This window comes from Natator depressus, chromosome 9, assembly GCF_965152275.1.
Source record: "Natator depressus isolate rNatDep1 chromosome 9, rNatDep2.hap1, whole genome shotgun sequence".
In the NCBI taxonomy this organism is placed as follows: Eukaryota; Metazoa; Chordata; order Testudines; family Cheloniidae; genus Natator; species Natator depressus.
Genome location: NC_134242.1, coordinates 90,647,069 through 90,662,811, shown reverse-complemented (window position 1 = coordinate 90,662,811; position 15,743 = coordinate 90,647,069). Strand labels below are relative to the sequence as shown.

The 15,743-nt window shown below is 41.7% G+C and overlaps 2 protein-coding genes across 8 annotated transcripts in view; both read left to right on the top strand.

Annotated features, from left to right (window-relative positions):
• Nucleotides 1-3,743, top strand: part of MTM1 (myotubularin 1) — a 70,908-nt gene extending 67,165 nt beyond the window's left edge. Inside the window, exon 15 of the mRNA XM_074962617.1 lies at nt 1,216-3,743. Coding sequence (XP_074818718.1) covers nt 1,216-1,383 — 168 coding nt within the window. The 3' untranslated portion in view covers nt 1,384-3,743. The remainder of the gene's footprint in view (nt 1-1,215) is intronic.
• Nucleotides 3,744-7,948: 4,205 nt separating this feature from the next.
• Nucleotides 7,949-15,743, top strand: part of MTMR1 (myotubularin related protein 1) — a 51,718-nt gene continuing 43,923 nt past the window's right edge. For all 7 annotated transcript variants that reach the window (XM_074962611.1, XM_074962609.1, XM_074962608.1 and 4 more), the window contains exons 1-2: nt 7,949-8,083; nt 11,556-11,661. In XM_074962611.1, the coding sequence (XP_074818712.1) occupies nt 7,959-8,083; nt 11,556-11,661 (231 nt within the window). In that variant the 5' untranslated portion in view covers nt 7,949-7,958. The remainder of the gene's footprint in view (nt 8,084-11,555; nt 11,662-15,743) is intronic.

Sequence of the window (15,743 nt, the reverse complement as noted above, 5' to 3'; positions counted from 1 at the left end):
GCAGTATCTCTTTTCTATTTAATTTATCGTTTCCTCCCTACAGGCAGAAATTATTTGAAGTTTTATGGAATTATGCTCAAAAGGGAAATGCCTATCACCCCCCCCCCCCGTTAAAGAACTGCTATTTATATGAGTAGCTTTTTTTCTTGAAGCTCAAGAAATTTCATAAAACAGATGTCCAGAGTTTCATTAGAGAATTTACTAATAGAAAATGCGCTGGCATTTTTTGGAGGAACTCGGAAAACTTAGGTACAAAGGTTTTATTTCACATCCCTTCCCCTTCCTAAAAAAACCCAAACAAACCAATCATCTTTTTTAATTATAAGGATGCTAATATGTTATTGGTCTAGCTTGATGATTTAGCAGCACTTCCAAGCAAGACACCAGGATTTAGCTTTTCAATTCCTGGGTTGTGAAGAGCTAGGTATGCTCATGACGTGCGTGAGGCCTTTTCTATACTACTGCAGTAATTCGAACCTTAGTTAGGTTATTCCAGTTATATGAATAACATAACTGGAGTCGACATAGCTTAGGTCAATTTACCGTGGTGTCTACACCACGCTGTGTCGATGGGAGAGCGCTCTCCCTCCAATTTAGCCAGTCTTTAGAAGACCCACTAAATCGATACTGCATCGATTGCGGCAGTGTCAATCTAAGGGCTTGTCTACACTTACTGGTAGATCGCGCTGCTGCAATTGACCTGCTAAATTGATGGGGGAGTGCTCTCCAGTCGACTCTGGTAATCCACCACTTCGAGAAGAGTAAGGGAAGTTAATGAGAGAGCGTCTCCTGTCGACGGAGCATGGTGTAGACACCGTGGTATATCGACCTAAGCTACATCGATTCCAGTTATGTTGTTTATGTAACTGGAATAGCATAACTTACGTCGACTTATCACAGTAGTATAAACAAGGCCTGAGAATGGGGAAAAGGGAACAAATAACCCTCTCATCATTCAGCAGCAAGCTTTTCTGACTGATATTGAAGTAGCATGAACTGGCTTTGTACAAAGCTGGATATAAATATCTTTTTTTGAGGAAGGGAGGATAGATACGAGGAAACCCTTTTGAGAAGGCTTTGCTGTTTGGGACGCTGGAGAGTGCAAATGTTGGGTGCTGCCGGATTGTTGGGTGGAGTTGGAACAACCTCATGCTGAGGAAACATGGTCAAAGTAACATTGTAAAAAGTCACCTTTATTGGATTTTTTTTTTCTAGCAGCCAAATCCAGTGGAGCAGCGTTACATGGAGCTCCTAGCATTGCGTGATGACTATATGAGAAGACTTGAAGAACTACAGATCACAAATAATTCCAAGATTTCCAATTCATCAACCTCATCAGCATCTCCCTCACAAATGATGTCCCATGTGCAAACTCATTTTTGAAGGAAAAAACGTTTGATTCTTTCTCTGAACACTGTAACCATAAGTGGTGCTTAATGTAGATCTATAGTACAAAAAGGAATATTTGAATGCCTTATATTGGACCTCTTCCTAACATGAAATTTTTTAGATTATCTCCATAGTTGGAAGACTTGAAAGAGCAGTCTCTTCAGTTCATTTGTGCCTTTCAGAACCTGTGGACAGGAAACATGTTATCCAACATGGGAAACTTATATGGGATGCGTTAGAAGTGTATTTTGTAAAAGTTTGATACAATTAGAAATATGATTTGATTTTTTTCATTAGTATGCATTAATTTATTGCATCGTTAGGTCCTGATCTTGCGAAGACATAACGATGTGCTTAATCTTATGCACTGTGAATAGTGCCATTGACTTCAGTGGGGCTATTCACAGTGTATAAATGTAAGGATGTGCATAAGTCTTTAGGGGCCTTAGACTTTTTGAGGCAAAAATGAGAGTTGTATTATCTTCTTGAACTTTCAAAAGCAAAGTGCTCAGAAATAGATTTTTTTTCTAGTAAACTGAAAACTACTCCAGTTTTTATTGTTTAAAATAATTCCAAATCTGAGGACTTTAGGTGACAAGAAACTTGTAATTAACAATTCAACTTGCTCAGTACGTATCCAAAAACAAGATAACTGTATAAAAAGGCTAACTTCTATATCGTAGATGACGATTTTAGAATAAATGGATGAGGACTGTGGTGGCTTTGGGAAAAATAAGTTGCAAACTTTTTTTTTTTTTAAAGTTAGCTGTGGAACACTACATATATTTTTGATTCTCGGTTCTGTCAGCAATATTTTCTGGATTTTTGCTTTCATTAATTTGCCAAAAATAAAGAATGGTTCTCAAGAAGACATGTATAAATCTAAAAAATAGGATCCACAAAGACATTGCTTAAATGTCCAACAGTAGCAATAAGCTTAGCTTTTATATGTTTTCTAAAATGAAACATGCCTATTCAGAGCAGCTCTTATACCAATTAAAATTCTTCAGATTATGGGTAATGAGTTGGGAACCTCTTAAATTTGTAGCTAGTGTATTTAATCTATTCCTTTAACAAATTTATTCTTTATCAAGTATTTAAAGGGATTTCAGTGTATAAGGTTTGCAGATAATAGATTGTGCATTGACTGAATCTTTCAATGAACTTGGTTTGAAGTTATTTCAGAGGCTTCTAGTGTTACATTTATAATTTGCTCCTTTCAGGTATTTTTTCATTAGAATTACAAGCACTTAAGGCAGCACAAACCTTGCTACTTGATATTTTAATTCATATTTGCATATACTTGGAAGTTTTAATGATTTTCAGGCAATTGAGTACATTTTGCAGTATAGGATTTGTAAAGGACTGTTCATAGATAATATAGTTATTTTAAAGGGATTGTTTGACACTTGAGGCTTCTACCTTTGTAAATTATTGTACATGTAAGTTTTGATCTACAAAATGTAACAGCAAAATACAATAGGATATGTATAAATTAAGTTTGTGTAAGTATATAAAATATAGTTTATTAGAAATTCTCCAGTTTTTGTAAAGTGTAAATATTTGGGTACAAAAGCTAAATTTAAAGCATAGAGTTCCATAAAAATCAGATAGTTTAGAGAACATTGGAACATTTTAGAAATAGTATTTTGCATAGAAATAAAAAAGCACCTCTTAATTTGATACAGTAAATATTATGCTAAGAAAATTGCACTGTTTTTTCAGGGAAATTCAGAATACTGCTTGTATTGTGTGTGTTCTAAGGACATATGGCTTACCTCCAGTTATATTTGTCCTCTCAATTTTACTCTCCCCTGAATCTGTCTTTTATATATTATTCAGCATATGTATCTGGAGCAGCAGCTTTGAGTTCCCCTCCCCCCAAGATCTTAGCATGTTAAGATAAATTGGGTGCAGTACATCTAATGAACAAGGAAGCTCAAATTCATGGCTACTTATCCCTATGGCAGAGTATAACTTAAAATTTAAAAACTATGCAGATTCTGATGTAATTGCCTTCTATTTGTATATGGTTTATAAAAAACTAGTTTTTTATTACAGTTTTTGAGAATTGTAGTAGTTGGATCAAACACACAGTAGAATCTTTTTCAGCAGTATGCAGGAGGAGTTAAGAAAATCTAGTTTTTATTTTGTAAACACTAAATGATAAACCTGTTGTTTGGGAAAGTTTAATACAGTGAAAAGGATTTAATGCACTTGTTTCATTACATATATACAATTCATTTATATTGCCAATACAGTTGATACTGCCTTTTTTATGTAGCTAGAGCTGAAATTCATTCTTTGAAAACCTCTAACTTAGCTATGTGTTCACTTGGATTCTTTCTCAAGACAATGATTTAGAATAAAACCCTTGTTTTTAATTCTATTAAAATAGTAATTTTAAATACAAAAAAGAACCTTTCTAATTCTTTAAGCTTCTATTTGTTGTAGGATGCTAACCTTTTAATCCTAACGTGACCATGGATATAGGTGTGAAAACTATGATCATTATTAATACACAGCTTTTTCTGTTTGTTTTAAGCTGCTTATGTAGGTCCTGATCCTGCAGTTCACTGCATGCTGGTGAACACTGAGGCTCCACATGGACACAGCAGTGGATTATAGAATTGGGCCTTACACAGCAGTTAGCTCAATTGTGTTTGACCAAGGTAGTTATATGAAAATTGCCAAACTCTTAGTTTAGGGAGGGTGAATGAGAAGAGAATTTTTAGGCATTTTTAAGAGCAATGTTGGGCAGTCTTTTATTGTGCTATGTTTCTGCACTATACCATGGTGCTGAAATGACTGGAGAATCTTCATTGTGACAAATCCCCCAATACTTCTCCCAAAAAAAAATTATTCTGCTTTTTCTTTTATATCAGACGGGGTTTAGATGTAAAAGATGAGCAAGCTGCACATACATACTATGCACCACTACTGTGATTACCACTGCCAGCTTCAAAATGTTGGTTTCCTTCTCCCATTCCTACCTGTATACTATCTCAAAGGCCTGGAATGACCACCCAGTTGTGTTACATCACTTCATGGATGGTGTTCCAAGAAGGAGGAGTGCTAGGCAGAGACGGGCTCCACCTAACAAAGAGAGGGAAGAGCATCTTCACAAGCAGACTGGCTAACCTAGTGAGGAGGTCTTTAAACTAGGTTCACTGGGGAAAGGAAACCAAAGCCCTGAGGTAAGTGGGGAAGTGGGATACCGGGAGGAAGTATGAGCAGGAGAGCGCAAGAGGGGGAGAGCTCCTGCCTCATACTGAGAAAGCGGGACGATCAGCAAGGTATCTTAAGTGGCTATATACAAATGCAAGAAGCCTGGGAAACAAGCAGGGAGAACTGGAAGTTCTGGCACAGTCAGGGAATTATGATGTGATTGGAATAACAGAGACTTGGTGGGATCACTCACATGACTGGAGTACTGTCATGGATGGGTTCAGGAAGGACAGGCAGGGCAGAAAATGTGGGTATGTGTGGGGGTGCTGGAGTCAGGGATGGGGTCGTGGGGGGTGCAGGGCAGAGGGCTGGGAGTGTGTGTGTGGGGGTGCAGCGATCAGGGCCGGAGTGTGTGGTAGGGTGTAGGTGTCAGGGCAGAGGGCTGGGGGTGTGGGCTAGGGTCGTGGGGGTGCTCCCAGCCCCCTGCCCAGAGCAGCTCACGGCAGGGCGCTGGAGGAGAGATGCCCTGATTCCACCCCCTTCCCCAAGGCCTCCTCCCCAGAGCAGTGAGTGCGCTGCGGCTGGCTTCTCCCCCTCCCTTGCAAAGGCCATCAGCTGATCTGGGGCAGGGAGGGAGAGGAGGAGGGGCAGGAACCCAGCACGCTGGGGGAAGAGGCAGGGGAGGGAGGAGCTTGCCTGCCCTGCAGCAGCAGCTGACAGGACCAAGGTTTTTCATCCTGCCCCCACGGTGGGGGGGGGGGGGGGCAGGATTTTTAATGGCGTGCTGCTGCCTGCTGGGGTCTCGGCCCTGCTCAGCCCACTGCCGGCCTGGGTTCGGCAGCTGGCTGAGCGGGGCCGGCAGCTGGGACCCGGCAGGTAGCAACGTGCCATTAAAAATCGGCTCGCGTGCCGTCTTTGGCACATGGGCCATAGGTTACCAACCCCTGATCTAGACTGTTCTCAGTGGTAGCAGATGACAGAACAAGGAGCAATCGTCTCAAGTTGCAGTGGGTGAGGTTTAGGTTGGATATTAGGAAAAACTTTTTCACTAGGAGGGTGGTAAAGCACTGGAATGCATTACCTAGGGAGGTGGTGGAATCTCCTTCCTTTGAGGTTTTTAAGGTCAGGCTTGACAAAGCCCTGGCTGGGATGATTTAGTTGGCGATCGGTCCTGCTTTGAGCAGGGGGTTGGACTAGATGACCTCCTGAAGTCCCTTCCAACCCTGATATTCTATGATTTGCACTATCTTTTCCTTATTCAAAACTCTTCTAAAAATTCACTTTTTACCCTTGTTGCACATTCTCTGCATCCCAACATCACAATACAGGTACACTGATTATAAACTAACTCCCTCATTGCTGTCTTCTCTGAACCTCTCTTTTAGACTGTTAACTCTTCAAGGCAGAGTCTTGCTTTTGTTTTGTACAGCACGGAGGATATTGGCATTGCTCAGCAAAACATTGATATTTTGAAAATGTAGAGTTTTTAGCTGCTTTGTAAATGGCAAAATTGTTACAGTTCAGACTTATCAGATTGGGTCTCTAGCACACTGTAATTCTTCATAATTGAGTGACTTGTAAAAGAGCATAAAATCCAGCTGCATGTATATGAGTAAAAGAAAAAGATGTCAGTATAAAAACCCCAGACCTCAACATCTGATTAAACCTATCTTGTTAGAGGGTTTTTTAAATACTTTACTCAAATATTGGAATGCTTTTCAATTGGTTTGGTCTCAAATCACTTTCTTTCACATGATTGGCATATTTGAACTAGCATATTTGCTAATGACTAAAGATGCTATTGCTTAAACATGTGTGCTCCTTAAAAATCTATGTAAAAAGTATGAGAGCATCTCAAACTCCAGTTGAAGTTTATAAGCCTTGTTCTTTTTTTATTTGCATTTGGCAGGCTACTTGGAACAAATGTTATGCAATCAGACTTTTTAACCAGATTCCTTAGAGTTCTTGCTAAATTAAATCTACCACTGCCATTAGTGAAAATCTTTGATATCAACCCTACTTCCTCTTTACAGGAAGAGCTTGCTGCTCCAGTATCATCTTGTAATCTGATTGATAATAAAAGCTATGCCAGCAGTTACAGAACAGAAGGTCAATATACTTAGCGCAGTATACTCTTTCCCCTCTTTCAAAACTGGCCATGTTATCAAAAGGATCAAAGTAAAAAATCTGTCTTATTTAGATTCAGTCATCCAGTAGTAACACACACTTCAAACTTCCCAGAGTTAAAACTCACTGAAATTTTGGGCATAGGCTATGTTTGACATTTAAAAAAAATTTAAAGTGTTGAATCACTTTAATTAGTAGGTTAGTACCATCACTAAACAACCCTTTCATTAAAGTGAGATAAATGATCTCCTTCAAGCTCTATTTCCTCTTAATGTAATCTCAACATTAATAAAGGAAATGCTAAAGCACTCCTAAATCCCCAGTTGTGTATGCCTCTGTCACTGGCACAAAGGAAGTGCCCCTTTCTCTGCTGGGCCTGCTCATTTTGGTCTAGCTCCTGCTCAGTGGAAGAGGGGCTTGGAGTGCCTGTGAAGGAGGGATAGTAACAGTACCTGGAGCTTCCCTCCCCTAGTAGGTGTGGTGTTCTCTGTAACCTTTTTTCCCCTCTTCACTTCTATTGTGCTAGTCTACCCTGTAGGCTAACCCTGGGCCCTAACTCAGATTTGAGCTAAACCCCCCCTTTCTCTCAACATACAAATCAGCGTGACTTCAGTCCGATGCCAGGGCCCTGGGGGAAGGAGGTGTGGGTCAGCACCCCAGTCCCTCTGTGACCAGCCCTCCCCTTTTGCAGCATGGGTGGACGCAGCGCTGGCTGCCCAGGGCACCAGGGAGGCATTAAAACTAAGGTGACTGGCAGTAAACGTGAAAAATCGGGACAGGGGGCGAGGGGTAATAGGAGCCTATATAAGAAAAAGACCCCAAAGTCAGGCCTGTCCCTATAAAATCGGGACCCCTGCTCACCCTAATTAAAACAGCTGTGAGCCCCAGCGCCCTCAGCCGTACAAGGCAAGCTGGCGGGGTGGGAGGCTCGGTGTACATAGGAAAGCCCTGGAGGGCAGGGGCCGAGGGCACTATGGGCGGGTGACCCCCTGCCCCCTTTGCAGACCCCCCCCCCACGGGCCCTCGGGTGTGGAGAGCTCTTCCCCTGCCCCTCGCTGTGACGGACACAGGAGCGTCTCCCCCGGTGCGTGAGAGGGGCGAGCGGCGCGGCCCGGCCCCACTCAGGAGCGCTGCCTGGCCGCCCGCTCCCCGCCCTCTCGGCGCCGCGGAGGCCTGTGGGTAAGCGCCGCCGCCAGGTGACAGTTCCTGCCGCCGCCGGGGCCGGGCTGGCGGAGTGAGGCCCGGCGGGAAACCGGCAAATCCCGGCCGGAAGGATGGAGCGGGCGCCGGGGCCGGCTCTGGAGGGCGGCGGGGCCCGCAGATCCGTGCGGCCGACAGGGCTGGGGGGTGCCGCCGCCGCCGCGGGCTCCCGGCAGCCCAGCGTGGAGACCTTGGACAGGTGAGCAGTCCCCCCTCCCCCCGCCCGCCCGCCGCCCCGGGGTCGCTCCTCGTCCCGCTCTCCCTGGCGGGCGCTGCGGGGCACATTCCCCACCCCTCCCCCCAGCCCGGCCGCCGGGGCTCGTCCCGCTTCGCGGGCTCCGGGTCCCCCGGGCACTAGTGCGGGGCCTGGATCAGCCGCCCGGCGGAGCGAGGGCAAGTCCCTGCCGTGCGCGGGGCCGCGCTCTGCCCCGAGGGGACCCGCAGGCAGCGGCAGCGGCGGCGGCACAAAGGCGGAGACAGGGGGGGAGGGGGGACGTGGCCCAGCTGACAGGCTCCGGGCCCGGGCCTGTGGGGAGCCAGCGCCCCATTCCCCAGCCGGGCCCCCCTTCGTGGGCTGACCATCTCTGGGAGGAACATAACGGGCAGCCCTCGCTTGCGGTATGGATAGCCGAGGGAGAGAGGGTACAGGTGAAAGAAACGTAACTTCCCCGTGAGTTAGTGCAGAAAGTTTGAGACTGTTGTTGTACACCCCGCGGTGCCCTGTAGCTCACGGTGCAGCTCAAGCAAGGATGCGTTTGTGACATAAATCTGGAGATGGGCGTTGTCACCTCACAAACAAATGCAAAACCATCCAGTTTGAGGGATGTACTTGATATCTTAAAAATGGAGAAAAAATTTATTCCCTAACTTACCTTCCTTAAGTGGTATCTGAGAGAACGTTTAAAAGCTTCTAATACCTATGTATGTTACGTCAACAAAAACAAATCTAATATGCACAGACAGATAGGTAATATGGGGGGAATGTGAGCAGCGGGAGTCAAGCAAAAAGTGCACCAGAACAGTAATAGCATTGGGCTTCATATTAGCTTTAGACTGTGGTATCAGGGTAGTCTCTCCCCCCCTTTTTTTTTCTCCTTCCACCCTGACACACATTTAATGGGCTTGGAATGATAGGAAAGAATGATTTCTGGATAATATACTATAGCGGATGTTGCTTGATATCAAACTACTTCGTGAAAAGCATGTTGTTAAACTAGCAATATTTATTTATATAAGGGAAGTGAGGAGCCACTTGCAGTCTTGTTTTCAGACATTTATACATTTCTGCCCAATACCTTTTTGGGTTGAAGCTCCTCCTGCTCGTACCTTTCCAAAAGAGAATTTTCTTGCAAGTTCAGTAACATTTCCATTAGCTGTTAGAATTATCAGAGCATGTGAGGAGAGTATCTTTTCAGTGGTTAAGATGGAAATTTGGACTTTAGATAATTAAAGAGTTGGTTATTTTAAAAATATTTTACCTGTAGTGTTCAAAATATTTTTGTTTAGAAATTGGAAGAGAATAGTATTCCTTTGATACCAGTGGTAGGCTGGGGAGAGGGCATGCTATGAATATGTGAGGAACAGTACCATGGTACCAATAGTGAACCTTGCAGCTCCTGGCACAAAGAGGAAAGACTTTTTATGTGCAGCTGCTGCAACATCAAAGCAAGCCTAGCGTGTGCATGAAGTGTCTCTCCTCCCTCCTATGATATTGACATTCATCATTGCTGTGATTCATAAGAATGGTCATACTGGATCAGACCAATAGCCCAGTATCCTGTCCTCCGACAGTGGCCAGTGCCAGGTGCTTCAGAGGGAAAGAACAGAACAGGTAATCATCACGTGATCCATCCCTTGCCGCCCATTCCCAGCTTCTGGCAAATAGAGGCTAGGGACACTTCAGAGCAGGGTTTTGCATCCCTGCCCATCCTGGCTAATAGCCATTGATGGACCTATCCTCCATTAACTTATCTGATTCTTTTTTCAACCCTGTTATAGTCTTGGCCTTCACAACATCCTCTGGCAAAGAGTTCCACAGGTTGACTGTGTGTTGTGTGATAAGGAGAGGGCCAGTAAGTAAGATCAAAGAGACAGGTGAGCAAAAGAGAGAGAAATACTATCATTAACTGGACTTGTAGCTAAAAATTCATACACTTTCTCTGTTCCCCAAAATGTGGGTAGAGGTCTCTGCAAAAGACGCAAATGAAACTAAAATCCAGTTCAAGACTAACTATGGTAAAAGAGACTTCTCTGAAGCAGGAATGTAATTGATTTTTAATAATGAAACCATATATTAAGAAGTGGTGCTATGTAAAGTTTATGCAGCAAGGGAGAGAACTAATAAAATCCATGACTAAAAATTACTTGATGGTCTTCCACTTCAGATATGTAGCTGCTGCAGTGCTCACCACGCTTATCTTCAGCCAGCACCTCTTGAAACCCGTATGGTGTTTCTCATTATGGCACAGTGCAATTAGTGTGTGAAAGGCCTCTGAAGTGGTATCTTGTGCTCTTGATGAACAGTCTGTCACGCCCCCTCAAATCCCAGTTTTACCTGTTTGTGCTGTGTACATTTGTGATTTATTAGTCATTCATTTATACCATTCTGGGAGTATCCCAGAATTCAAAATTAGCGTGTGTGTTTGTTCATTATATGCTATTTTTAAAATGTATTGTACTTTCTGTTCCTGACTTCAATTAAAACACTATGTATACAGAAGAACCTCACCTCACTAAAATGCATTAAATTGTTGAAGCGCAATCTGAGATTATACTGCTGTGCTTGGAGCAGGGACAACAGGGCAATGGGGAGCATCCTGTTACACCCCTTCCCCTCATCCTCTCATCTGACACTGAAATGTACTGAAATAGACCTAGGGCACTTAAAAGTGGCTGGTGTCAAATTATAGTGGATCCTCCCCAGTCTCTATATTTGTTAGTCTCTGAACTTCACCAGTCTGCACTGTCCCAGTCTCACTCACACATTAGTCCAGATTAGTGAAATTCTGCTGTAGACTTGCCTGATGCAGTATCTTTGGGGGGGTCTTGTGTGCTTGCTAAACTACAAGGTTCAGTAATGTGAAATGGGTCTCCCGGTCGTTAGCAAATGCAAAAAAGAAGATACAGCTAGGTAGAAAATTCCCTTGAGGAAGAGTTATATATATCTTTTCTTATTGTTTTAGAGGTGTTCCCTTAGAGAATATTTAATTTCTTTTTAAATGGCAGTGTTAGAATAGCTTCTATCTCTTAGGCCTTATTTGAATAATAGTGTCACATATATGAAATTCTTGAAAGCACTTAGGTCCTGGAAGCACTTGCTCAAAATAAATTATTTTTTATGGCCTTAAAGAGAAATATATGAATAGTTTTAACAATATCTGATAAGGGAATCAGGAGCTTCATGTCCCCAGGGCCCTGAACATTTTTGTAGATTAACAATTGCACGTCTGACTCAAAATGAATGGCAAATTCCAGCAAAATTGAATTCTTCTCTGTAATCTGCTCAGCAAAAAGGTTGTACTCTGTTCTTAAAGAGTATAATGTCATTAGTGTTTGTGTAATTGTTTGTTGGTTGTATTCATGTGGGGTGTAATTAAATGTTCTCAGCACTTCCTCAGTGTAAAGTAGTAATCATTGCTAAATACTCTGAAATATTTATTTTGTTCTTGTAGCCCTACAGGATCCCATGTTGAATGGTGTAAACAGCTCATAGCTGCTACCATTTCTAGTCAGATTTCAGGTTCTGTGCCATCAGACAGTGTATCCAGAGATTACAGGGTAAGTGACATCTTATCATTTGCGGAATACAAAAATAGTTGTTCAGTCTGTTGAAATGGCTGGGCAGGAAACGTCTTGCTACTTTGATTTATCTACATGGCAAACACTTGAGTGGATCATTGCCCATCTGAGAGTCAAATGTCAGTTAACAGCGAATAGAGACGTGCAAAGATTTTCTTTGTATTTTATCTCTCATTTAGAGTAACTTCACTGAGTTCTACAGAACAAAAGGTAGGTAGAAAAAGAAAGAAAACTTTGAAGGTGGTATTTTACAGTCATGGTGTGATTTTCTTCTTTCCTTTGATTTTTGTCTAGAAATTTTCTGGAAATTGGTTTCTTTTTTTAATTATAGGAATGAAACATTTGTTTCTTGGTTTGGAATCTTGTCTATGCACCATGCACTCAGGAGAAAGAATTGAGCTATGTGGATTTCACAAAAATTAAATATAATTAGCCTTGGTGAATATTAAATGAGCATATCTTCTCCAGGTGTGAAAAGAACATTTACCTATTTTTACTTTTCTTCCTTTGTTTTGATGTGACATTTCACTATTTATGGAACGATATCCCTTTATAAATCAGAACAGACTTTCTCTTGTTTGTTTTCTCATCCAACAATATAGATGTCATTGAGACAATGATTATGCAATGTCTTAGCTCTGATTAGAATCTTGGGGTTTTTTCCTCCCTCCCTTTTCATGCTCTCTTCTGTTTCCCTACATAGAATCATAGGACTGGAAGAGACCTCGAGAGGTTATCTAGTTCAGTCCCTTGCGCTCCTGGCAGGACTAAGTATTATCAGGAGCAGTGCATATTAAATCTCTCTTGCACTGCAAATTGACACAAGTGTTATCTCTGTTTCCAGTCCCCATAAAAGTCCAAAGTTGCTGTTAAGTTCAGGTATTCCATGTGCTTTATATTCTCTTTCTTCCCTGGAATTAAAACAAAATTGTGTGTTCTGGATGCAAAGTGTCTAAATAAAGATTTTATCTTGTTTGCTTTAAACTGGAGTTTAAAATAGTCTACCAATGCTTTCTGGGTTTAAAATGCCTTGAATGCTCTGTACAAACATCATATTTCCTTAACTTCTGTGACTGCAGGTCAAATTCAGTGTGAGCTTGAAGATGAAGCTACTAACTGAATTTGATCTTAGTCTATTTAAAACTTCACCTCACAGAGTTTGTCACTATGTTGGCAGAGTCAGCAACTTGTACTCAGAAAAAGCTTAGCTCTTCTATACTCTGGCAGCTGAATTGCAAATGCTCGCTCTGGGTCAAGGCTGATGTCTTTGATAAAGCATTGTGGGAAACCTTGCATTACAGCTGTCTGTTGTGTTTGCCCTGTAGATCAAGGACTTCATTTTAGCAGAATCCAAGTCTGCGAGTTTAGTGTTCAATTCACCATTTGAGTTATTATGCATTCCTCCAGAGGAGAACCAGTTTTTTAATCTAAATAGTCTGGTTCTCTATTCCAGACTGATCTTGCACATTACTTAAAAGGGAGAAATATTTTGAGGCCTAATGAGCAGCATTTAAATCTAGCTCATTCTCTGTCTGTTACAAATAAAAAAAAATTAAACCTTTCTATGCTCAAAATCCCAGTTGTTTATAAATTGTATTTAACATTACATGTCTATGAAAGGATAGAATGAGCTAAACTCCCACATTTGCAAATCACATTGCAGAGTTTCTAATCATAAAATTTGATTTACCTATCCTGAATAATAATGCATAGTTTTTTTTAAAAGCTAAGAAGCTATTATATGGTGTTTTCAAAGTGCTGCTTTGGAAAAGGGCCTCCTTTGCATTATAGCCTCTCTTTCAGATGCTTAGTTCTACTGTCCTATTGCCTCCTGATTGCCATGGAATATCCAAGGTTTTACATATTTCTGGAAAATCAGTTGACTGCTGCATACACAATATGTTTTAAATGTCACAATTTGTTTTTAAAGTGGGTGAATTTAATGTATGTGTAAGTGAGAAACTTTGTATAGCAGTAACTAAAATCAAGAGCAACATGGCAGATGCTGTGCAAACTTCTCCACACAGTTGTCAAAGCATCTGAGTCTTTAATTGTAACCTTCCTATTCTGGTCTTGGGTAAATCATGCCAAATAGCACTAATTTTTGTATGGCTTTCTTTAAGGATGAGACCGCCATGCTTGCTTCCTCCTATGATCCAAGTAAAGTATCCAGAGATACCTCACACACTTTTCATCACAATTTTGATATGCATCTGCATTAGCATTTCTCATTTTGAAAATGGACACAGTACCTTATAACTAATACAAAGTTAATTTAATTTAGGCAATAGAATATGTATTGACTTGTGCATTTATCCAATAAATTTAACTTACCATATTTACACAATAGATTGTACTGGTTGTGAAGTAATCATTCAAGTTGATCAGCTAGAATGTCCATGTAAAACTGGCCAACATATTAAATGAAAAAGTTGTTATAGATGAGTAAATGGCAAACAAAAGAGAATCCATATGATTATAATATAATAGTGCCTATAAAGCTTTCCATCTGTCGATATCACAGTGCTTTTTGAAGGTGGGTGAACCTCATTAGCCTCCTCTTACAGATGAGGAAGCTGAGGTGTAGAATGGCTAAATGACTCTCACAAGGTCACCCAGTCAGCAAAGGAAAGCCAGTTTCTTGACTCGCAGACTGGTACCCTCTCCATTGAACCACACTGCATTCAGTGCCTTTTAAAATCTTGATTGGCATTTAAAGAACATAACACATCAAAGAAACCATATAGGTAGCTGACTTCTAAATTTGTGTTCAGAGTTGTTTGCGTGCGCAAATTGGGTACTTAGTCTGTCTTCCCAATTTGTGAGCAGATTTTTGACTATACAAATTTAAAGGCAGTTTTTGAAAATGTGCCCCTAAGTTTTTTGGTTTAAATTTCTAGTACAAAAACTGAGACTTAAAGCAGGAATATAGTCCTGAATTGCAGTGCACTGTTCACAGAACTTCTGTCTTCAAGGCTGAATAAAACTGTGGGCAAGAGAGAGCAAATATACTCCTTTCTGAATTTCATTCAGCCTTGCTAATTAAAGTTCAGAAGAAGCTTTGAGATGGATACTTGCTCTTCATGATTAGTTTAAAAATATACAGTTTGGGGCCATTGTCGATGTGGATTGCTCAGAATACAACTTGCCTTCATTACAAAAGCAAGCAATTGCTAGACCTGGTTGATCAGGAGATGCTGTTGAGTCATCTGTGGGAATGAATGCGATAGCTTAAACTGTTCATGTTCAGGCCTAATGGGTAGAGTCTAGTGGCTTATAATTCTTACTCTTCCTGAGGGCTCTTGCATCAAGGTCTCAATACGAAGGTTCTCTTCTGCTCAACATGTGTGTGAGATCACTAGGGGCAACAATTCCCCTTTTTGATTGAATCTACATCTTTTAGTCTGCTTGCTTTCCCGGTGTCTGGCCTACTTAGCCATGGGTGAAAGCTAACTAGCTGGCTTAAGTTCAGCCCAAAAAAATCAGAGGCAAAGTTGTTGTGAAAGCATATCTAGGAATAAATGTAATGATGGGGGGGGGAGGGGGAGGATTATTATTGTATCCTTCCTTGAGGGGCTGTTCCACCCTTGGTCTTGTCAATATGCACACTCAGGAGTCTCTTTGCTCATTGCTGCTGCTGAATTCATAGGTAACAGGATGCTGCAAAATGCATTCTGCCCTAGCTAAAACTTCTGAGTCACTCTGATGCAGACCTCACCACGATTATCTGTGACTTGGTCACTCTGGTCTGGGCTATTTTAAAGTGCTGTACCCTTGGAAACTGCCTACCTCTTTAGCTAGACAGGCAGATTTGAATACATAACATCAGTTTTCTTGACAGGTTTCAGAGTAACAGCCGTGTTAGTCTGTATTCGCAAAAAGAAAAGGAGTACTTGTGGCACCTTAGAGATTAACCAATTTATTTGAGCATAAGCTTTTGTGAGCTACAGCTCACTTCATTGGATGCATACAAGCATTCTTACAACTACAATACCCACCTGCGGAAGTGAAGAAACAGATTGATAGAGCCAGAAGAGTTCCCAGAAGTCACCTACTACAGG